The sequence below is a fragment of the Doryrhamphus excisus genome, linkage group LG22 (assembly GCF_037039965.1).
Source record: "Doryrhamphus excisus strain RoL-2023G ecotype Guam linkage group LG22, RoL_Dexc_Guam_v1.1, whole genome shotgun sequence".
Taxonomy (NCBI): domain Eukaryota; kingdom Metazoa; phylum Chordata; class Actinopteri; order Syngnathiformes; family Syngnathidae; genus Doryrhamphus; species Doryrhamphus excisus.
This window is the reverse complement of record NC_136378.1, coordinates 3,058,332-3,083,686: the sequence shown is the minus strand read 5'-3', so window position 1 is coordinate 3,083,686 and position 25,355 is coordinate 3,058,332. Positions and strand designations below refer to the sequence as shown.

Sequence of the window (25,355 nt, the reverse complement as noted above, 5' to 3'; positions counted from 1 at the left end):
GGGGGTTGGGGTTGGGGGGGTATACTCTGCTCTCTACATGTGGTCCCGCATCACCGAGTGGATAACTGGCCCCTGTAGCCTTGTTCTCTCCATCCCACTTGTCTTAATCATACAATGCTTCGCTTAACAAGCTCCTTCCTTACTATGAGGAACTGTGTCCGGAATGTTGCATTTACTATTCCTATATGTGTTGGTGACCGGGAAAAAAACGGAAATTTAAAGCCACAAACTCCCGACCAATGTGGCCAACACGCTAACCACCAGACCACCGTGCATCTGAGCATGCTATTTGAATTACAATTAATTCTTCAAAAGTCATACATTTACATTCATTCATTCATTCATTTTCTACCGCTTTTCCTCACGAGGGTTGCTGCGGGGTGCTGGAGCCTATCCCAGCTGTCTTCGGGCGAGAAGCGGGGTACACATAGGACTGGTCGCCGGCCAATCACAGGGCGCATATAGACAAACAACCATTCACACTCAATTTGGAGTCACCAATTAACCTAGCATGTTTTTGGAATGTGGGAGGAAACTGGAGTACCCGGAGAAAAACCCCACACAAGGAGATCATGGAAACTCCACAGAGATGGCCGAGGGTGGGGAAAGACAAAATAAGAAGCCAAAAAGTTACCACTTCCACACAAAATAGGAGGAGAATCCATTCATGTATTCATTTTCTACTGCTTATCCTCACGAGGGTCGTGCTGGAGCCTATCCCAGCTGTCTTTGGACGAGACAAACAACCATTCACACTCACATTCATACCTATGGACAATTTGGAGTCGCTAATTAACCTAGCATGTTTTTGGAATGTGGGAGGAAACCGGAGTACCCGGAGAAAAACCCACGCATGCACGGGGAGAACATGCAAACTCCACACAGAGATGGCCGAGGGTGGGGAAAGACAAAATAAGAAGCCAAAAAGTTACCACTTCCACACAAAATAGGAGGAGAACTAATTTATTCATTCATTCATTTTCTACCGCCTTTCCTTACGAGGGTCGCAGGGGTGCTGGAGCCTATCCCAGCTGTCTTTGGGCAAGAGGCGGGGTACACCCTGGACTGGTGGCCAGCCAATCACAGGGTACATATAGACAAACAACCATTCACACTCACATTCATACCTATGGACAATTTGGAGTCGCTAATTAACTTAGCATGTTTTTGGAATGTGGGAGGAAACCGGAGTACCCGGAGAAAACCCATGAATGCACCGGGAGAACATGCAAACTCCACACAGAGATGGCCGAGAGAATGGAATTGAACCCTGGTCTCCTATCTGTGAGGTCTGCGCGTTAACCACTTGTCCGCCATGCCGCCCCCCTACGTTTACATAACCACACATAACAATATGATAACAACATTCCTAAATGACTGAAGGACTGAGGAATATAATACAGCATTCCGGAGCTAACCCTAATGAGTATTTCACACCAAAAGTACTTTAAACTACACGGACAGCCCACCTTTAGTCAATTAGCCTGCTTAGCCGCGAGACGCTTACACAGTCCTGCAGGGAAAACTGTTCTTATTCATGGCATATCAATGAGCTCCAGACCGCCTCATTCATCCACCAGCTTGTGCTGGAATAGCAATATGGCTGACATTTCTAACAGGCCTTGCAATATCAAATCACGATCCGATCTCATTCTGTAACATTAGCATTATAATAGCGACGGGAGGCGGCTCTCGAACTGTGTGACAGGTGATGAATTAGCCCGCGTGGAAAAGACGACACATGCCTGTAAAATAGCCTTCGAGCTTTCTGTCACAGGGAGATTCGCTAACACGCTAACACGCTAACACTGTTTATTCCAATTCATTGCAACAGGACTGCAACACAACATATTAACACTGCATATAAATATGCAGTATTTAGAGCGATATTTTTTACCCCGAGGGAGCATACAAGCAATAAACACAAGGGAAGTATGAATAATAAAAATGCACATTTAAAAAAAAAAATGTCTGCTCCTGGTGGAACGGTGGTCTAGTGGTTAGCGCGCAGACCTCACAGCTAGGAGACCAGGGTTCAATTCCACCCTCGGCAATCTCTGTGTGGAGTTTGCATGTTCTCCCATGTGGGTTTTCTCCGAGTACTCCGGTTTCCTCCCACATTCCAAAACCATGCTAGGTTAATTAGCGACTCCAAATTGTCCATAGGTATGAATGTGAGTGTGAATGGTTGTTTGTCTATATGTGCGCTGTGATTGGCTGGCTGGCGACCAGTCCAGGGTGTACCCCGCTTCTCGCATGAAGACAGCTGGGATAGGCTCCAGCACCCCCTGTGACCCTCGTGAGGATAAGCAGTAGAAAATTAATGAATGAATGAGTTCTCCTCCTATTTTGTGTGGAAGTGGTAACTTTTTGGGTTCTTATTTTGTCTTTCCCCACCCTTGGCCATTTCTGTGTGGAGTTTGCATGTTCTCCCCGTGCATGTGTGGGTTTTCTCCGGGTACTCCGGTTTCCTCCCACATTCCAAAAACATGCTAGGTTAATTAGCGACTCCAAATTGTCCATCAGTATGAATGTGAGTGTGAATGGTTGTTTGTCTATATGTGCACTGTGATTGGCTGGCTGGCCACCAGTCCAGGGTGTACCCCGCTTCTCGCCTGAAGACAGCTGGGATAGGCTCCAGCACCCCCGCGACCCTCATGAGGAAAAAGCGGTAGAAAATGAATGAATGTCTGCTCCTTCAGCACCATGGACAGTGGTACTTATATTTCTCACTCCCACCTCATCAAATGTATAAAAACATGGAATTGTTGTTTTTGTTGCAAACAATGCAATAATATTCACACTCCAGAAGACTCGACTTTGTACGTAGCCTCCAAGATACCTGGAAATGGAGGCACATCTCCAATGATAGCGTCCTTCCTCAGGCAATTTTCAGACGCTATGGATGATACGATACGATATATGTGCAATACTGAGAATTATTTCAGAATGCAGAGCATGTGATCAGCAGCTCATACGGTGGTTCTGATGATTGTTGGTCTGGAGGTGCGGAGGTGAAGGCTGCTCGGGAAGGAGGAGGAGGTATGATTGATTACATGTGGGCGTGTGGAAGGAATGTATCCGGCGCATGTACTCATGAGAATTTTGATGTTTTTCTGCTGTATAGTGAAAAATATAACTCGACTAAAAAGAACAATTAATGGATAAATCAAATTAAAATATAGAAAAAACATACATAAGTTGCACTGAAGTATAAGTCGCACAAGGCCAAAAATGCATAATTAGGTAGAAAAAAACATACATAAGTCGCACTGGACTATAAGTTGCACAAGGCCAAAAATGCATAATTAAGTAGTAAAAACCATACATAAGTCGCACTGGAGTATAAGTTGCACATTGGCCAAAAATGCATAATTAGGCAGAAAAAAAACATCCATAAGTCGCACTGGAGTATAAGTCGCACAAGGCCAAAAATGCATAATTAGGTAGAAAAAAACATACATAAGTCGCACTGGAGTGTAAGTCATACAAGGCCAAAAATGCATAATTAAGTAGTAAAAAACATACATAAGTCGCACTGGAGTATAAGTCATACAAGGCCAAAAATGCATAATTAAGTAGTAAAAAACATACATAAGTCGCACTGGAGTATAAGTCATACAAGGCCAAAAATGCATAATTAAGTAGTAAAAAACATACATAAGTCGCACTGGAGTACAAGTCGCACAAGGTCAAAAATGCATAATTCGGCAGAAAAAAACATACATAAGTCGTACCAGGCCAAAAATGCATAATTAAAATATAGAAAAAACATACATAAGTTGCACTGAAGTATAAGTCGCACAAGGCCAAAAATGCATAATTAGGTAGAAAAAAACATACATAAGTCGCACTGGACTATAAGTTGCACAAGGCCAAATATGCATAATTAGGCAGAAAAAAACATACATAAGTCGCACTGGAGTATAAGTCGCACAAGGCCAAAAATGCATAATTAAGTAGTAAAAAACATACATAAGTCGCACTGGAGTATAAGTTGCACATTGGCCAAAAATGCATAATTAGGCAGAAAAAAAACATCCATAAGTCGCACTGGAGTATAAGTCGCACAAGGCCAAAAATGCATAATTAGGTAGAAAAAAACATACATAAGTCGCACTGGAGTATAAGTCATACAAGGCCAAAAATGCATAATTAAGTAGTAAAAAACATACATAAGTCGCACTGGAGTATAAGTCGCACAAGGCCAAAAATGCATAATTAGGTAGAAAAAAACATACATAAGTCGCACTGAAGTATAAGTCGCACAAGGCCAAAAATGCATAATTAGGCAGAAAAAAACATACATAAGTCGTACCAGGCCAAAAATGCATAATTACGAAGAAAAAAAAACATACATAAGTCGCACTGGAGTACAAGTCGCACAAGTTCAAAAATGCATAATTAGACAGAAAAAACATTAAACATTTATTTAATAATTTAATAATAAATAAAAAATAATTTATAATAATTTATTATAATTTAATGTTTTATCAGAGTTTTATCAGAACCAAAGAACTGAAAAAGTGGAGGGTATAGCAGAAGCATTGAAGACTATTATATTACATATATATTTATTAATATTTATTACTATTTGTATTCTATTTTTTTCTTATATATATATATATATATATATATACAATTTTTTAAAAATTTATTAATTAATTAATTTTTTTAACCTGATGCGACCCAGCCTCACCCAGACCCTAGCTCCAGTGGCCCCCAGGTAAATTGAGTTTGAGAGCCCTGCTTTAAAGGGAAGTGATGTCGACAGTGGGTTGGTCCATATATGCTTCCTTCCATCTTGCTCATGTTAGGAGACAACAAAGAATTCCCCCACACAATTCCCTCCATCTCCGGTCCACTGTACTCCTCTTAGTGCCTGTCATCATTTCTCCACCCCACCCTGTGGGTGCCCCCTGGAGCCGTTTCCTTGCTTCTTTTCTCTGTACGGAGTTTGATTTAACAATTAAACAATGACTACGCAGCTCATCTTTAACTGCTGGCTGAGCAAGGTTGGAAGTCCTGTAATCTTCCTAATTGATTACTCGAGTCTGAATAAGATCCCAGGGAATAGTCAGAGTGTGAGAGGGGGGTGTTGCCGCTCGTTAATGAGGCCTCTTATGAAACAGGGAAAGCAATTAACAGGACTCCTTTTCGGAATGTGATGAAGCAGCAAGCAGCTATGAGTAAGAAGTTTAAAAAAAAACCAAAAAAACAATCACATGTCCTGATCCTGAAATGATAATTATGTAATATAAGACAACGTAAGGCCTATTTTGACAACAGTCGGGGACCGTCTACACACGCGGGACCCCATTTTGCTTTCCTCACACAAATGTCAGAGGAAAAGAAAGAGACGAGTAATAAACATCCATAGCATAAGACAATAAAATTACATAATTCACTGCCAGGTAGTGTCATGGTACAGCTGCTGCCTTTTAAGGGTATTTTCAAATGCTGTTACTTTGCAGGCATCGCTAGTTAGCCACAATGCAAGTTCTGGTTGATAGCAAATAATAATCATTTATTTCATGATTTTTAATTATTTCATTCATTCATTCGCTACCGCTTATCCTCACGAGGGTCGCAGGGGGTGCTGGAGCCTATCCCAGCTGTCATTGGGCGAGAGGCGGGGTACACCCTGGACTGGTGGCCAGCCAGCCAATCACAGGACACATATAGACACACAACCATTCACACTCACATTCATACCTATGGATAATTTGGAGTCGCTAATTAACCTAGCATGTTTTTGGAATGTGGGAGGAAACCGGAGTACTCTCGGAGAAAACCCACGCATGCACCGGGAGAACATGCAAACTCCACACAGAGATGGCCGAGGGTGGAGAAAGACAAAATAAGAAGCCAAAAAGTTACCACTTCCACACAAAATGGGAGGGGACTCATTCATTGATTCATTTTCTTCCGCTTATCCTCACAAGGGTCGCGGGGGCGGTGCTGGAGCCTATCCCAGCTGTCATTGGGCGAGAGGCGGGGTACACCCTGGACTGGTGGCCAGCCAATCACAGGGCACATATAGACAAACAACCATTCACACTCACATTCATACCTATGGACAATTTGGAGTCGCTAATTAACCGAGCATGTTTTTGGAATGTGGGAGGAAACCGGAGTACCTGGAGAAACCCCACGCATGCACTGGGAGAACACTGAGAGATGGCCAAGGGTGGGGAAAGACAAAATAAGAAGCCAAAAAGTTACCACTTCCACACAAAATAGGAGGAGAACTCATTCATTCATTCATTTTCTACTACTTTTCCTCACAAGGGTCGATAGGCTGGAGCCTATCCCAGCTGTCTTCGTATGAGAGGCGGGGTACACCCTAGACTGGTGGCCAGCCAATCACAGGGCACATATAGACAAACAACCATTCACACTCACATTCATACCTATGGACAATTTGGAGTTGCCAATTAACCTAGCATGTTTTTGGAATGTGGGAGAAAACCCACGCATGCACTGGGAGAACATGCTAACTCTACACAGAGAAGGCCGAGAGTGGAATTGAACACGGGTCTCCTAGCTGTGATTTTTGCACGCTAACCACTTTACAAAATGTAGTTTTAATATCAAAACATGATACATGAAGTGGTTTAAAAGTGGCTCTCATTGCTCGTGGGACAGACACTGGAGTGTTTTCATGTAAAACTGGCCGCTGTGATGCAATAAAAAATGATGATTAGGTTTATTAAAACACCTAAGAGTGCTTTTCTAAATCCATTCTTGAAATAGAGTGACGGCACAGTACATGAGAATTCCCATTTTTACTGAACAGGGTATATCCCGCTTTTTTTTGTCATGTCTTTTAATCCCCCATTTCTAAAACGATGCTCTTTGTACAGGAGCGGTAAATGAATACTAGCCCTTTTATTCGCTGATGCAAATAGAAAAAGATAGTTCATTTGTTCCGCCTGACATGCTTCCTGATAGGAACCAAACCTTCACAAAGACGGAGCAGAGCAGAGCGCATGAAGAGGAGGCGAGGGCGGGAAGATAAAGATACAGTGGGAAGACACCGGGAAAGCATTATGTTCCATAATTTGATGCTATGTGGCTATCCTGTGAGCTGAAGGAGCGATTCCCCCCGTCATTGTGTGAGGACATTTAAAGAGTATCTGATGAATGTGGGCCTCGGCCGCACACACTTTGCGTATTACGTCTCCACTTTATGGTCTCCTTTTTCATTTATGCTGTGGATATTTCCCTGCAGGAAGCTTGAGATTGCTCAGGGAATATCTGACAGGAGGTGTTTTTATTATATATTGCGTATATTTATGGTGCACTACAAATCACTCCCTTATCGGACAACCAGACTGAGAATATTTTCATGTCGTCATTTGTAGCATAAGTCTCCATAGAGTACAAATCAACCATTTTTTTTTAAAGATAGCAAGTGTGTGTTTGTGTACCTGAAGAAGGCAGGAAGCAATGTGATCATCAGCTGTCCTGCTGAGAGATACACGGCTGTGAAATAGAGGCTGAATTTGCCTCCAGCTTTTCTTGGCGTTACTTTCACCCTCATCACCCGGCTCCATCGCTGCTTTGCTTTTCCAGTTCCTCTTTGTAACTACAGCAACAGCAGAGCAGAATGCAGAAATAATGAAATAACGCAGCAGACTTCAACGTACAGTATGTTATCACACACAACTGTAAATTGTGGGAAAACACATTTCATTTACAAAAATATATATCATGAAATAAGCATTAAGGAATCTGCTGATGTGTTGCTTCTATTGGTTGGTGATTTTGCTGACCATTTTTAGCATGTAGGAATAGGAACAAAAAGATAACATACAGATGGACATTGATTCATTCATTCATTTTCTACCGCTTGTGCTGGAGCCTATCCCAGCTGTCTTCGGGCGAGAAGCAAGGTACACCCAGGACTGGTGGCCAGCCAATCACAGGGCACATATAGGCAAACAACCATTCACACTCACATTCATACCTATGGACAATTTGGAGTCGCTAATTAACCTAGCATGTTTTTGGAATGTCGGAGTACCCGGAAAAAAACCCACAGAGAACATGCAAACTCCATTCAGGGATGGCCGAGGGTGGGGAAAGACAAAATAAGAAGCCAAAAACTTACCACTTCCACACAAAATAGGAGGAGAACTCATTCATTTTCTACCAATTATTCTCACAAGGGTTTGCCTGGTTGCTGGAGCCTATCCCAGCTGTCTTAAGGTGAGAGGCGGGGTACACCCTGGACTGGTGGCCAGCCAATCACAGGGCACATATAGACAAACAACCATTCACACTCACATTCATACCTATGGACAATTTGGAGTCGCTAATTAACCTAGCATGTTTTTCGAATGTCGGAGAAAGTCGGAGTACCCGGAAGAAACCCACAGAGAAACATGCAAACTCCATTCAGACATGGCCGAGGGTGGGGAAAGACAAAATAAGAAGCCAAAAAGTTACCACTTCCACACAAAATAGGAGGAGAACTCATTCATTTTCTACCGATTATGCTCACGAGGAGCACGGGGGTTGCTGGAGCCTATCCCAGCTGTCTTAAGGTGAGAGGCGGGGTACACCCTGGACTGGTCGCCAGCCAATCACAGGGAACATATAGACAAACAACCATTCACACTCACATTCATACCTATGGACAATTTGGAGTTGCTAATTAACCTAGCATGTTTTTGGAATGTGGGAGGAAACTGGAGTACCTGGAAAAAACCCACGGAGAACATGCAAACTCCACACAGAGATGTCCAAGGGTGGGGAAAGACAAAATAAGAAGCCAAAAAGTTACCACTTCCACACAAAATAGGAGGAGAACTCATTCATTCATTTTCTACCATTTACCCACCACTACATCCTATCTTGAAGTACTGTACTAGTGGATCAGCATGTACCTGACTATTTTCTTAGTCGCTTGTCACAGAAGAGATGTCTGTTCAAAGTGGCACCCCTCAAGGCTCTTGCCCGGGGCCCCTGCTATTTTTAATTGACGCCGACTCCGTCCCCCTTAATCTATCTGGGTTCTAGCAATGGCTGTCAGTCTTCTTTCCATCATCAGTCATCATCATAATTAATCGGGCCTGGCAGGCAGCCATTAAAGTCACAGTGTGTTGTCATTCCTACGCCTTGCGTTGTGAGGTGTCACTCAAAAGACTGCTTCCACTCATGAAATGAAGGATGATGGGACAATAATAAATGCACTGCTTTCTCTTGAGGTGAAAGTACATCTGCAGTTTGTGTGTGGGTTGGTTGGAAAAAGTAAAAAAAAAAAAAAGGCTCCGGTCCGTTTCCTGTGTAAGCAGCCCAAATAGTCTGCTCTCGGAGGGGGGAGGGGAGCCTGCCAACGTTTTCACTTTCACAGCCCATACACACTGGGACCATATCATTTTTCTCCCTTTTCTGTTAAAGCCTTCTGTATAATGTAAAAGCACCTGGATCACTGACGGGCCCCTTTGTTTTAATAATCCGCCCCAAGCTCATAAATACACACGCCTCAGATATACTCTTATTCTGTGTATTCTTGTATAAATAAATATGAGCTGTGGTTTCCCTGGGCTTATAAATAGAGAGCCATTGTCGTGCTGCACTCCTTGCTCACCTGGATGTCATCGCCACAGCAATATTACACACACACACACACACACAGGGCGGGAATAATGTGCTCCATTTGCATTAGCTGTCAGTCAAATGTGTGAAAAGGCTGACAGGTGACCAATGCAATCCACCGTGCTGACCCACCGACCCCCACATGAGATGTTCCACACAGAGATAGCCGAGGGTGGGGAAAGATAAAATAAGAAGCAAAAAAGTTACCACTTCCACACAAAATAGGAGGAGAACTCATTCATTTTCTATCGATTATCCTCATGAGGGTCGCGGGGGTGCTGGAGCCTATCCCAGCTGTCTTCGAGCGAGAGGCAGGGTACATCCTGGACTGGTGGCCAGCCAGCCAACCACAGGGCACATATAGACAAACAACCATTCACACTCACATTCATACCTATGGACAATTTGGAGTCGCTAATTAACCTAGCATGTTTTTTGGAATGTGGGAGGAAACCGGAGTACCCGGAAAAAACCCACGGAGAACATGCAAACTCCACACAGAGATGTCCAAGGGTGGGGAAAGACAAAATAAGAAGCCAAAAAGTTACCACTTCCACACAAAATAGGAGGAGAACTCATTCATTCATTTTCTACCATTTATCCTCACGAGGGTCACAAGGGGTGCTGAAGCCTATCCCAGCCGTCTTCGAGCGAGAGGCGGGGTACACCCTGGACTGGTGGCCAGCCAATCACAGGGCACATATAGACAAACAACCATTCACACTCACATTCATACCTATGGACAATTTGGAGTCGCTAATTAACCTAGCATGTTTTTTGGAATGTGGGAGGAAACCGGAGTACCCGGAAAAAACCCACGCATGCACGGGGAGAACATGCAAACTCCACACAGAGATGGCCGAGGGTGGGGAAAGACAAAATAAGAAGCCAAAAAGTTACCACTTCCACACAAAATAGGAGGAGAACTCATTCATTCATTCATTTTCTACCGCTTACCCTCACAAGGGTCGTGGGGGGTACTGGAGCCTATCCCAGCTGTCTTCGAGCGAGAGGCGGGGTACACCCTGGACTGGTGGCCAGCCAATCACAGGGCACGTATAGACAAACAACCATTCACACTCACATTCATTGGAGTCGCCAATTAACCTAGCATGTTTTTGGAATGTGGGAGGAAACCGGAGTACCCGGGTAAAAACCCACGCATGCACGAGAAGAACATGCAAACTCTGAAGGTGGGATTGAACTTGGGTCTCCTAGCTGTGAGGTCAGCGTGCTAACCACTCAACCACCGTGCAGCCTTACAGATGAACAAATAAAGACAAAAAATGCACAATTTTTGTTGGTTGTGTACCTAATAAAACACATGCATCACCAGAAATGTGGACCTGACTCAAGCAATTTTAATGACTTTGGACTCGACTTGACAATATGATGAAAGACTCGGATTTGTAAGGACTCAAAAATGTTGACGGACTTGACCCAACCTGTATCGTATTGACTTGGACTTCTTTACTTGACTTGACTTGACTCGAGACCTGATATTTGCAAATCTCTATGCAATGCAATCCGCCATGCTGACCCACCGACCCCCACATGAGATGTTCCCATCATCCCATTGTTTGCACTCCCGGCATGGTCTCCCACGGCGACCCAGAGCTGGCCAATGAGACGAGCTCTCTGTGTAAACTGGACCCGGTTCAAATGTGTGCCTGTCTATACGCACACAAGCAAAGACTGTGTGTCCAGATCGTCTAGTTGAAGTGGGGGAGGTGTCACATTCTGTTGATGAGGACACGAAGGGTGCAAGAAACACCAACGGACACTTTCTTACACGATGATCACTTTATTGTCCTCCCACGTTCCTACGTGCGTTCTGCAGCACGGCCTTCTTTCATAACTTATTGCACGTTGTGGGCTCATCTTGTGTGGAGGAGGGATTCGAACTGATATCTCCCACATTTCCTCTCATTTCCAGCCAGCCTTTCTTCTCCCATCCTCCCGCGCTCTCACGCCTCCTCCCTATCCGTCCGTCGTTCGGTTCTAACACCCCACACAGCTCTACATCCTTCATGACAGACAACCGAGAGCCAAAGCAACAACAAACACTTTCAAAGAGACCCACTCCAAAGAAATCCTGAATAAGTCATCAAATCAGCATCCGGCGAGAGTGATGTTTGTTTTCCTCACAAATGTTTGCATTCCTTTTAGCGCCTTTTAAAGCATGCCCATTTGTGGGAGTTATGCCTCTTTCATTATAAGACTCAATCACAATTTAGGCAGAAACAGCACAATTCCCGCAAAAAACGCCTTGTATATTTTTGTGTATCAGTGAACTACAAGTGATTGAGAATATAAGACAACCTTATTCAGTAACTGTTTTTCCAAAAATATTTTTTAAAGACAAAATTAAAAAAAAAATGGTTGCCAGTCAATCACAGGGCACATATAGACAAACAACCATTCACACTCACATTCATACCTATGGACAATTTGGAGTCGCTAATTAACCTAGCATGTTTTTGGAATGTGGGAGGAAACCGGAGTACCCGGAAAAAACCCACAGAGGACATGCAAACTCCCCACAGAGATGTCCAAGGGTGGGGAAAGACAAAATAAGAAGCCAAAAAGTTACCACTTCCACACAAAATAGGAGAACTCATTCATTCATTTTGTACTGCTTATCCTCACGAGAGTCGCGGGGGTGCTGGAGCCTATCCCAGCTGTCTTGGGGTGAGAGGCGGGGTACAATCTGGACTGGTGGCCAGCCAATCAGAGGGCACATATAGACAAACAACCATTCACACTCACATTCATACCTATGGACAATTTGGAGTCGCTAATTAACCTAGCATGTTTTTGGAATGTGGGAGGAAACCGGAGTACCCGGAGAAAACCCACACATGCACTGGGAGAACACTGAGAGATGGCCAAGGGTGGGGAAAGACAAAATAAGAAGCCAAAAAGTTACCACTTCCACACAAAATAGGAGGAGAACTCATTCATTCATTCATTTTCTACCGCTTATCCTCATGGACAATTTGTAGTCGCTAATTAATTTAGCATGTTTTTGGAATTTGGGAGGACCCGGAGAAAACCCACGCACAAAAGGGGAGAACATGCAAGCGGAGAATCGGATCGGATCTTCCCGATCTCCCGACTGTGTGGCCGACATGCTAACCACTCGTCCATCGTGCGGCCAAAATTGCTGTTAAATATAAGACAGCCTCTAAGACTATTACTTATATTGCAATTGATATTTCCTACCAATAATAAGACTTTACTGTCTTGTACAAAAGTTGAATAATTCCCTTAAGGCATTTCCGGGTTCCCTCTAGTTTGTGTACCAAATGTACCACTTCTTCATCTGGTACAAAAAGCCTAAACACTCTCACAACATCTGAGCTCAAAAGGGAAATTCCTCCGCTTCATCTGGAGCCTGAACACAGCACAAAGCTAGTGGCACTTGGGGGACGACACTGCGATACAAAGCGGCGGCTGCACGTGTTTATGCACACCACATGCGTCACGGAGAGGCAGAGTGGTTGCTAGGTTTTTTCTTCCTCGTGCTCGCTCAAAGAAACTGTTCCCATGGTAACTTTACAGTAATAAGTACCCAAAAATGTCATGCTAAAATGAGAGTTTCATACTATAAGCCATGAATTTCAAGTTGAAGCTAAAATGTACTGTGATGATGCTGATCTTGAACGCACACATACGATGCTGGGTTGAATACAAGGCCTTCTATAATAATAATAATAATAATAATAATAGTGGTACTTAGAGGTGAGTGAAGCCCCCACTGAAGGCCCGGGTACCAAACACAGAGCCCACTACTGCACATTTAGCATAGCAACTTACCATAACCTACCCACATACACGGATCCCAGTGATGCACAGCTTCGGAGTGGGTTGTCATGTGACCTTGTTGCCAGAAAACACCTTGTTCTCACCCTGATGACAAAAGAAACCCTGAAATAGACGCTTATGAATGATGTCAAAGAGGCAGCACTGAGAGTACACACATAAGATGGTAAAAAAAAACAAAAAAAAACACGCGGCCCACAGGCCAAATGTGGCCCGCAGGACACTAGTTTGAGGCCCCCGCCTTGATATGAAAGTTTAATGTTAGTGCAACTCACGCAAGTTTGATATGGATGCTGTATGGTATCATGTACCCAGAAAAAATGATTACGTTTGATTAATGTTCATGTTAAAGGTTAAATAACTGTTAATAGTTATCCTCCCTATCTGTGTGGAAGTGGTAAGTTTTGTTTTTTTTAAAGTTGAAAGGAAATAACTTGGAGGCTACCGTTTAGGTCGCTAGCTCTCTAGTTTGCGAGTTAGCATGAGTCTCGAGACCCTGCAGTTGCGCAATATTTGTAAATCAGGGGTCTCAAACACGCGGCCCGCGGGGACACTAAGTTTGAGGCCCCCGCTTTGATATGAAAGTTTAATGTTAGCGCGGCCCCGCGCAAGTTTGATATGGATGCTGTATGGTATCATGTACCCAGAAAAAATTATTACGTTTGATTAATGTTCATGTTAAAGGTTAAATAACTGTTAATAGTTATCCTCCCTATCCGTGTGGAAGTGGTAAGTTTTTGGCGATTTAAGTTGAAAGGAAATAACTTGAAGGCTACCGTTTAGGTCGCTAGCTCTCTAGTTTGCGAGTTAGCATGTGTCTCAAGACGCTGCAGTTGCGCAATATGTTGTAAATAAAAAAAGTATAAATGTGACTATAGTCGTGTTTTGTCATGTCTACAGGGCTCTAATAATGCTTTGTTCATTTTAATCTGAAAAAAATAATTTGTCTACCCACCAACTACATGTGGTTTCTTAAGTTTTTATTATTATTATTATATTTATTTATTACTGATTGATTGATTTTCTTTATTCTTGATCTGTTTATTTTTCATCTTATTTTGTGCAGAAAAATAAAAATTAAGATATTTGAGAACAGTGGAATGTTTTATCAGAGCTTTTATTGTAGAAAATCAGAACCGAAGCACTGAAAAAGTTTGTATATTTTTCTGTTTTTAATAAATGTGTTTTTGTTTTTTTTTTGGAAAACCTGATGCGGCCCAGTCTCACCCAGACCCTAGCTCCAGTGGCCCCCAAGTAAATTGAGCTTGAGACCCCTACTGTAAAGCAAATGTACTAATCTTGTAATCCAACATGGATCACTGCCTGAAAATAGGCAAAAAGTCATAATAGTGCTGTTTAGTTATGTCAATCAAAAAATGGACGACAAAGTCAAAGCCATCAGGTACACAATTTATAAACTTTAGTGCGACAGAGGTAACAAGAGTCTAAATAATATCCTATTATAGCTTTCATATGACCATTTATTTTTTAATAATCAGCAATTAGTCCCCATTGAAATACATCAGGAGACACCCCACTTCATGTCCATCTATTTTATTATCTCCAACCATGGGGATCTGTGTTGCCATGGCTCCTGTCGTCATAGCTACAAACAATTACGCAGATGTACCGGGGCCAATAAGAAAGAAAGGGCAGAGAGTGATAAAAAGCTTTTTGGAGATACTTCACCTCTGATTCAGTCGAGCTCCAGCTTGGATGAGCGGCAAGGTCAAAGGTGATGAGGTCATCTGGAGCTGAAGTATAAATGCCAGTGTATTTTCTGCGGATTAGACTTATTGTGATGATGTTGACAAAGATATTTAAATATCATTGTGTGACTCTTGGCTCTATATGAGAACATTATGGCATTATTATATATTCTGGGTGGCTGCTCTTACCTGTTTTTTTCAATGTAGTCGTTGTATTGTTTTCTTCCGGTTCCCTTTAACTTCCTGTATATTTTCTAAACCGTTTTGATATTGGTGATAGAAATACACAAGCATGTAATTATTCGGCTAAATTATGTAAAAAGGAATATATCACACCTGTAGCAAATAAGTGACTACAAAGAAACATTACATGATTAATTTATAAACAGTAACTCGTAATGTTATGCTAGTCACTTCCGTGTTTATGTGAGGGAAGCGGCAGTCATGAACGTGACTATGGCGCCACCTTGCGGTTCGGAGACTTACATACCGCAGCTGTGTCAACATTAAACATTTATTTAACAATTTAATAATAAATACAAATTTATTTGTTCATTTGTTTTTTGATTTGCTTATTTATTTTTCCATCTTATTTTGTGTCAAAAAATAAAAATTAACATTAAACATTTATTTAATAATTTAATAATAAATACAAAATAATTTGTTCATTTGTTTCATTTGTTTTTTGATTTGCTTATTTATTTTTCCATCTTATTTTGTGTCAAAAAATAAAAATTAACATAAAACATTTATTTAATAATTTAATAATAAATAAAAATTAATTTGTTCATTTGTTTTTTTGATTTGCTTATTTATTTTTCCATCTTATTTTGTGTCAAAAAATAAAAATTGACATTAAACATTTCTTTAATAATTTAATAATGAAAAGTAATGGGTTAATTTGTTTCACTTGTTTCATTTTGTTTTTCGATTTGCTTATTTATTTTTCCATCTTATTTTGTGTCGAAAAATAAAAATTAACATTAAACATTTATTTAATAATTTAATAATAAATACAAAATAATTTATAATAATTTATAATATTGTATTATAATTTAATGTTTTATCTGAGCTTTTGCAAAGAACCAAAGCACTGAAAAAGTGGAGGGTATAGCAGAAGCATTGAAGACTATTATATTATATACATTTATTAATATTTAATATAATTAATATTATTAATATTTTTATTATATATATATATATATTTTTTTTTTTTTATACTTCTAAGATGATGCAACCTGAGCATTATTTGTGAATGCAGATGTTTTGAGCCTGCTCTTGTATTGTATGACAATAGCTTCATGTATGTATGTATGTATGTATGTATGTATGTATGTATGTATGTATGTATGTATGTATATTTGGGACGGATACATATAGAATATATGCAATGTAAGCATTTCACACGTAGTGTCCGTGGCCGCCGTCTATTTCTGTGGTCACAGTTGTAATGCCAGTGTCTTCAGGCATGAAGCAGTGCTAAAGTAACAGCTGATGTCAGTCCTGCTTAAAGACACACACACACACACACACACACACACACACACATGGTCCACACGGCCGTGCCCCCCCCACACCACTACAACCTGACTCGGACTCTGCAGCAGTCTCACACAACCAGCAAGAAGCTGAAGAAGAAGGGTTTGGGTTTTAAAAAAAAAAAAAAAAGTTGGATCATGGACTTGCACCGTCGTCTTGTAAGGACCTCCACCTCAGCCGCTTCCTGTTCCACGGACCCGGTTTACGACAACTGCCCACCTTTCACCCAGCATGGGCGAGACAGGGAAATGGAGAGTAGACTTGTGTACCCCGCAGTAACCAGACCCCCTGGCCTCTGCATCCCTCAGACTGTTCTGGCCCCCGCTGTGGCCGAGGTGCCCACACGGGTCAGTGAGGAAAGAACGCCTGGCGGTGGGCCAGATCACTCCTACTGTGCTTGGAGAGGAGGTTTGGGAATATTGGCTCATGATCCGGGAATAAACCGAACAAGAGGAGGAGGAGGAGGAGGAGGAGGACACTGGCGGGATGACAGCACTCCACTGTATCACATCCCAAGTCCGACCCCGAGCACGGAACATCTGAGCACGCTGTCGTTCTACGATAACCTCTCCGGCGCTGAAACCCCTGACCACATCGAGGAAGTTTTTGAAATGGAACCCAGCTTCCAGGAGCACTTTCAGGAAGACATGTGGGCCTCGAAGCTGATCCAGATAGCAGCCGATGAAGGAGGTTCTCGGTTAGAAAGCGGCTGCCACAACCAGAACCAGAACCAAGAAATCGAACATCAGCAAGAGCTGGACTCGGTATCACGTGGGTTTGTACAAGATGTGGACCAGATGTTGCAGATCCACCAGTTATCTCAGCAACAACGGCAGGCGCTATGGCAACCAAGCGAAGTCCAGACTCCGTGGGGGGTTTCTAAGGTACCCCCTCCTTTACCCCTCGCTGACCCTTCCGCCCGTGCGCTACGCAGCCTCCTCACCAACCTCCAGCAGCACATCGTCAGACAACAGGAAGTGTACGAGGCCCGGATAGTCAGGTAATGTTGACGATAGTTTGTGTCTCTAATTCGCTTTCAAGCATCTGTGGACTTCCTGTTTGGGAAAAGTGTGTTCAGTCAGCTGTGCTTTAGAAGGCCCACATTTGACCCGAGCTTCACCCCGACTTCCTGTTTAGCTCCCAGCTGCTCTGCAACTCCTTTAGGAAACTACTTTCCATTTCATAGGATTGCACGTTAAGATAACACGTTACGTTATTCTCACCACTGGTTGCTCTCGTTTCATTGGTTTCAAGATATACCGTATTTTCTGGACTATAAGTCGCTCCGGAATATAAGTCGCACAATGCCAAAAATGCATAATTAGGTAAAAAAAAACATACATAAGTCGCTCCGGAGTATAAGTCACACAAGGCCAAAAATGCATAATTAGGTAGAAAAAAACATACATAAGACGCACTGGAGTGTAACTCGCACAAGGCCAAAAATGCATAATTATGTAAAAAAAAAACATACATAAGTCACACAAGGCCAAAAATGCATAATTAGGTTGAAAAAAACATACATAAGTCGCACTGAAGTATAAGTCGCACAAGGCCAAAAATGCATAATTAGGTAGAAAAAAAACATACATAAGTCGCTCTGGAGTATAAGTCGCACAAGGCCTAAAATGCATAATTAGGTAGAAAAAAACATACATAAGTCGTACAAGGCCAAAAATGCATAATTTGGTAGAAAAAACCATACATAAGACGCACTGGAGTGTAACTCGCACAAGGCCAAAAATGCATAATTATGTAAAAAAAAAACATACATAAGTCGCACAAGGCCAAAAATGCATAATTAGGTAGAAAAAAACATACATAAGTCGCACTGGAGTATAAGTTGCACAAGGCCAAATATGCATAATTAGGTAGAAAAAAACATACATAAGTCGCTCCGAAATGTAAGTCGCACAATGCCAAAAATGCATAATTAGGTTGAAAAAAACATACATAAGTCGCTCCGGAGTATAAGTCGCACAATGCCAAAAATGCATAATTAGGTAGAAAAAAAACATATATAAGTCGCACCGGAGTATAAGTCGCACCGGAGTATAAGTCTAGTATAATTAGGTAGAAAAAACATACATAAGTCGTACTGGAGTATAAGTCGCACAAAGCCAAAAATGCATAATTAGGTAGAAAAAAAAAACATACATAAGTCGTACTGGAGTATAAGTCGCACAAGGCCAAAAATGCATAATTAGGTAGAAAAAACATACATAAGTCGCACTGGAGTATAAGTCACACAAGGCCAAAAATGCATAATTCGGTAGAAAAAACATACATAAGTAAAAGTCACATTTTTTGTGGGTAATTTATTTGAACTACTTAACCAAAACAGACATTACGTCCTCTTGGAAGGCAAGTTCTAACAATAATAAAAGAATAGAGAACAGTCTGAATAGATGTAAGATATGCTAACACAATGCTTATTCAGCTACACAAAAAATAAACAAACATAAAAGGTGTTCAGTGTTTATGTAACATAAACACTTTTTCTCTTTTATAAGTCGCAGGAACAGCCAACCTATTCAAAAAAGTGCGACTTATAGTCCGGGAAATACGGTAACAGAGTCCATTTGGTGGATCTATGGAAAAAAAGCAGGACGCATGGAGACTGGGCTAAATTAAGAGGCTATGCTGCTGACCTAGTCCAACAACACATACCTTATTACTAATATAGATGGAGCAAGTCTGGAGCAAAAGGTCAACAGCAACAGCAGCGAGTGAAGGAAAAAAACTAATAGCGTCTTTCATGGAATAATCCAAATCCAGTCACGGAATAATATTTTCGATACAATCAGAACTGACCTGCGTGTTTGATGCTGTGGTATCTTCCTTTCCAATGCATCTCAGCTTAGAGGAGCGAAACAAGGAGCTGCAGGAGGAGGTTGTTCGTTTGAAAACCAACCTGTCCCGGCAGCGTCACTGGTACCAGGTCGTGCAAGCAAAGATCACCGAGTCGGAAAGAGAGCGTGCCGCCGCCGAGCTGTGCAACTCGGCACTGCAGAAAGACATGGAGCAGTTCTTCGACACGTTTGGTGAGCTCAACAACGAGGCGAAGAAGACAGAAAACATCATCAGGAGCTTTTGAGAAACGACAAAAAACATGAAGAAGAAAGAAAACTCAAGCGTAAAGAACACAAAATGTTGTATAATACTTTATCTCTCTCCAGACAGAACGTTCCCTTTCCGGTTTTGGGAAGGGCTTCCATGTTGTACACTTATAAGGGATCTGAAAAATACACACTGTATGAATTGGAATACAATATGCTCTCATGGGAATTTAGTAGGGAATCACAAACTCCATAAACATCCTGCACTGATATATCTATATCTATTTACATCCATCTATAAAAACACATACTTACTACTTCCTTTTGCTTTGTACAAACCCTACTAAGTTGTCATGACAACAGGCCCCCTGAATGAATGATCGATGCAATTCCACAAGACGTTTCTGAAAATAAAACTGCATTCAAAAAAATTGTGTCGTACACAGAATTGAAAATTACCGGGAAGGCGGGAATATATAATAATTTTAGTGCTCGGCATAAGTCTGCGTGAAGTCACACTCACATTCATACCTATGGACGATTTGGAGTCGCTAATTAGCCTAGCATGTTTTTTGGAATGTGGGAGGAAACCGGAATACCCGGAGAAAACCCACGCATGCACGGGGAGAACATGCAAACTCCACACAGAAATGGCCGAAAGTGGGGAAAGACAAAATAAGTATCCAAAAAGTTACCACTTCCACACAAAATAGGAGGAGAACTCATTCATTTTCTACCGCTTATCCTCACTAGGGTCGCTGTTTTCAGGCGAGAGGCGGGCGGGGTACACCCTGGACTGGTGGCCAAGCCAATCACAGGGCACATATAGACAAACAACCATTCACACTCACATTCATACCTATGGACAATTTGGAGTCGCTAATTAACCTAGCATGTTTTTGGAATGTGGGAGGAAACCGGAGTACCCGGAGAAAACCCACACATTCACTGGAAGAACACTGGGAAATGGCCAAGGGTGGGGAAAGACAAAATAAGAAGCCAAAAAGTTACCACTTCCACACAAAATAGGAGGAGAACTCATTCATTCATTCATTTTCTACCGCTTTATGCTGGAGCCTATCCCAGCTGTCTTCGGGCGAGAGGCAGGCGGGGTACACCCTGGACTGATGGCCAGTCAATCACAGGGCACATATAGACAAACAACCATTCACACTCACATTCATACCTATGGACAATTTGGAGTCGCTAATTAACCTAGCATGTTTTTGGAATGTGGGAGGAAACCGGAGTACCCGGAAAAAACCCACGCATTCACGAGGAGAACATGCAAACTCCACACAAAGATGGCTCAGGGTGGGGAAAGACAAAATAAGACGGCAAAAAGTTACCACTTCCACACAAAATAGGAGGAGAACTCATTCATTCATTCATTTTCTACCACCTATCCTGCACAGGGAGAACATGCAAACTCCACACAGAGATGGCCGAGTGTGGAATTGAACTCTAGTCTCCAATCTGCGAGGTCTGCACGCTAACCACTCGACCACCGTGCCGCCCCTCACTTACTGTTTTGTAGTATTTTTTTTTTTCATGATATTACGACTCATGGCTGATGTTATGGAATGCTTTTGTTATGGCGTGTTTGTTGATCAAAATACATATTTGACAAGAGGCTAAATGATCAGATAAGCCTCAATATGTGCAACATTTTTGCAAGAACAGAAAAAAAAACATGTTTCTTCCCTCTGCTAAATTTACAGAATATAATATTGTTTGATGTACACGCTGATATTAATTAGTACAGTACCTTATGTAAAATGTTGCAATAGTATACATTTGTGAAACACTATCTGCAATGACGAGGGTCTACAACCACGACGTGTTTTGACATCATCTCTACATCCACTAACATGACGTCTATGGAGGAATAAAACACTGCAAGCACACATCGGCCATGCTGTCAGGTGTCAATCATCTCCACAAGTCAGGCCAGAAGAATAAAAAATATATAGCGCGCCATCTATAGCAGTGATTTTCAACCTTTCTTGAGCCACGGCACGTTTTTTTTTTTTACATTGGAAAAACCAAAACGAACCAATAATGTTGCTAATTAACCTAGCATGTTTTTGGAATGTGGGAGGAAACCGGAGTACCCGGAAAAAAAACCCACGCATGCACGGGGAGAACATGCAAACTCCACCCAGAGATGGCCGAGGGTGGGGAAAGACAAAATAAGAAGCCAAAAAGTTACCACTTCCACACAAAATAGGAGGAGAACTCATTCATTCATTTTCTGGACAATTTGGAGTCGCTAATTAACCTAGCATGTTTTTGGAATGTGGGAGGAAACCGGAGTACCCGGAAAAAAAACCCACGCATGCACGGGGAGAACATGCAAACTCCACACAAAGATGGCCGAGGGTGAGGAAAGACAAAATAAGAAGCCAAAAAAGTTACCACTTCCACACAAAATAGGAGGAGAACTCATTCATTCATTCATTTTCTGGACAATTTGGAGTCGCTAATTAACCTAGCATGTTTTTGGAATGTGGGAGGAAACCGGAGTACCCGGAGAAAACCCACGCATGCACGGGGAGAACATGCAAACTCCACACAGAGATGGCCGAGGGTGAGGAAAAGACAAAATAATAAGCCAAAAAGTTACCACTTCCACACAAAATAAGAGGAGAACTCATTCATTCATTCATTTTCTGGACAATTTGGAGTCGCTAATTAACCTAGCATGTTTTTGGAATGTGGGAGGAAACCGAAGTACCCGGAAAAAAAAACCCACGCATGCACGGGGAGAACATGCAAACTCCACTCAGAGATGGCCGAGGGTGGGGAAAGACAAAATAAGAAGCCGAAAAGTTACCACTTCCACACAAAATAGGAGGAGAACTCATTCATTCATTCATTTTCTGGACAAGGGTCGTGCTGGAGCCTATCCCAGCTGTCTTTGGACGAGGCAAACAACCATTCACACTCACATTCATACCTATGGACAATTTGGAGTCGCTAATTAACCTAGCATGTTTTTGGAATGTGGGAGGAAACCGGAGTACCCGGAAAAAAAACCCACGCATGCACGGGGAGAACATGCAAACTCCACACAAAGATGGCCGAGGGTGGGGAAAGACAAAATAAGAAGCCGAAAAGTTACCACTTCCACACAAAATAGGAGAACTCATTCATTCATTTCATTTCGTACTGCTTATCCTCACAAGAGTTGCGGCGGGTGCTGGAGCCTATGCAAATGATGATTAATACATGTTAATTATAAAAAGTGATATCGGATAATTCCTCACTCAAGGTACACTAGTGTGCCGCGGAACAGTGGTTGAAAATCACTGATCTATAGAATGGAGACATCGAACCCGATTACGGCCATTGATGGCCATTTTAACATCCACGTTAAGCTTTTGTTCATTTTGACATTTTCGACATGCATGCAAGCAGCTCTGGTTTCTATTTGGTGAACTTCTTCGTAACGTTGATGGCCGTAAACGTTTTGTTTCAACTGGCTACAAAAATAAAACTATTCAAAAATACAACTATATAAAACAAACCGCCCCCCCCCACCCCCCACTGGTGCTCCTATTCAATCAACACATGCATCATCCACCATTTTTATCTCTAATCCGCGGTCCAAAACTAGCTTTAGGGGTGAAGGAGAACATCAAGAAGATCCACTTTTATAAGAAAAACAAAAAACGTGATAAGATTAAAAAGAAAAAAATATGATATGAATATGACAGGGAAGACACAGATTGCGTTCACTGACTCTCGTCCAACGGCCCTGTGAGCGTGTCGATGCTGCTGCTGTCCGTGTCCGACGCCACCGTGTGCTCTGTGGACATGGATGAGATGTCATTGGCCGACGACGACTGCGACGCCGAGCTGGACACCACATCTAAAACGTGACACACGCATGACATAAGTTTATCTTCATATTATATAATCAAATATGTCTTGAATTTCCAGGCAGAACAAGAAGATACCAGAGCAGTCCTCTTTCATCACGCCGTTCTTGTTCCTCTCTTCCCAGTCTATCACCTCCTCATAAATAAGCTCTGAAGAAAAACACCATATAATACTTTAATAATACTTTCAATAAAATAAAAAAAATTAAAATAAAAAAACACAATCATTTGATTTTTTATTTTAATTTTTTAAAATTCGTTAAATTTTTCATTTTAATTTTTACATTTAATTTTTTTTAATAAAAGAAAACTCAGCTCATTCTTAAAGGGAGACAGACAAAACAGCATTTCAGTGTCATCATTGAACAGTACTAGTACGTATGCAAGTACACAATCATTTGATTTATTCTTCTCATGGGACAATACTAAAAAAATTTTTTTAAATGTTTTTTTAATTTTAAAAATTATTTTATTATTATTATCATTTTTTTTGGTATTGTCCCATGTTCAATGATGACACTGAAATGCTGTTTTGTCTGAATACCTTTAAGAATGAGCTGAGTTCCAAAAAAATAAATAAATAAATAAAAAAAATTTAAAATAAAAAAATTTTCATAAAAATTTAACAAATTAAAAAAAAAAACCAAAAACTTAAACTAAGCTAAATACAAGGATGAAGAGTCTTGAACTAGTCATGATGTGCTATATATATCACTAAATTGAATGGTCATATCACCTTGTACTTCGGTACGTGATAATAAAAAAATAAAAAAAATAAACGATATTAGGAAAGCAGGAAGTGAACAAATGTAACAGTTACTGATTGTAAAAGTACCAGATGGAGGGGTAGGATTTAATAAGCTTTGCTTCTTCCTACTCCTTTTGGACATGTGGAACTGTGAACTGATTATGTGATGCATTCAATTGTAATCTGATGCATGTTCTAATGAAATAAAACCATTACCATTATACCATATAATATTATTATTGGGGCTGTCAAAAATATGAAATAGTCATTATATAAGTGACACTGCCTGTCTGTTCCTAATAAGAAAGTACAAACACACCAGCTTTGTGAGCTGTTCGGCCTTGGTGACATTCTATTTTGTGTGCAGACATTCTTGGCAAGAAAAACCAGTTGACACATTTGTCCACTAGAGGGCACCGCAGCCTACCTTTCCACTGTTCAATGCTGTGCTCTCTCTCTTCGAGCTGCTTATCAGATATCTGGGGCGGAGGCTGAAAGAGACAAAGAGACAAATCACACAAAGAGGCCTCGTGTAATCATTGTACTGATGAAGTGGACCGGTAGTGGGGGGGGCGTCGTCCTCACCGCATCGGCCTCGGTCGGGTCGTACCACACGTGAATGTAGGGATGATTGAGAGCTTCCTCCACGGAAATGCGGCACTCGGGGTCGATGACCAGCATTTTGGACAGCAAGTCCCGTGCTTGACCTGCTGTCGTGGCAAAGGGATGAGGAGAACGGTTACTATGGAAACAGGGCGATGACATCACGGACTGAAGCAGATCTCATGTGAGCCGAGGAGGTTCCCTAAAGGTGTTGTCATCTCTGGTGATGTCAAAGTCATATAAAATATGTAAACGCTCCGAGCATACTCTACAGCAGGGGTCTCAAACTCATGGCCCGCGGGCCCCCACCTTGATGTGAAAGTTTAATTTGTTTAATTTGCTTTTTTGATTTGCTTGTTTATTTTTCCATCTTATTTTGTGT

The 25,355-nt window shown here is 41.7% G+C and overlaps 2 protein-coding genes across 5 annotated transcripts in view; one reads left to right on the top strand and one right to left on the bottom strand.

The window, feature by feature from the left end:
* Positions 1-698: 698 nt before the first annotated feature.
* Positions 699-25,355, bottom strand: part of mapk9 (mitogen-activated protein kinase 9) — a 36,865-nt gene continuing 12,208 nt past the window's right edge. For 2 of the 4 annotated variants that reach the window (XM_058063259.2, XM_058063256.2), the window contains 4 exons: positions 24,956-25,080; positions 24,798-24,861; positions 23,701-23,772; positions 21,535-23,612 (listed from right to left, as the gene is read on the bottom strand). In XM_058063259.2, coding sequence (XP_057919242.2) covers positions 23,476-23,612; positions 23,701-23,772; positions 24,798-24,861; positions 24,956-25,080 — 398 coding nt within the window. In that variant the 3' untranslated portion in view covers positions 21,535-23,475. Of the gene's footprint in view, positions 798-21,534; positions 23,613-23,700; positions 23,773-24,797; positions 24,862-24,955; positions 25,081-25,355 lie in introns of those variants that run through there. The other 2 variants (XR_013625285.1, XR_013625286.1) reach the window with 2 other exon arrangements.
* On the top strand, positions 16,817-20,160 carry LOC131110656 (uncharacterized). The gene is made up of 2 exons (XM_078788374.1): positions 16,817-17,679; positions 19,539-20,160. The coding sequence occupies exons 1-2, from the start codon at positions 16,817-16,819 to the stop codon at positions 19,774-19,776; spliced, it is 1,101 nt and encodes a 366-aa protein (XP_078644500.1). The 3' UTR covers positions 19,777-20,160.

What these genes read in the sequence shown, in the direction of transcription:
- LOC131110656 (XM_078788374.1), top strand. Translation starts at nt 16,817, where the DNA reads ATGGACTTGCACCGTCGTCTTGTAAGGACCTCCACCTCAGCCGCTTCC. An exon ending in TACGAGGCCCGGATAGTCAG is followed by an intron (nt 17,680 to 19,538) that starts GTAATGTTGACG and finishes AATGCATCTCAG; the next exon opens with CTTAGAGGAGCGAAACAAGG.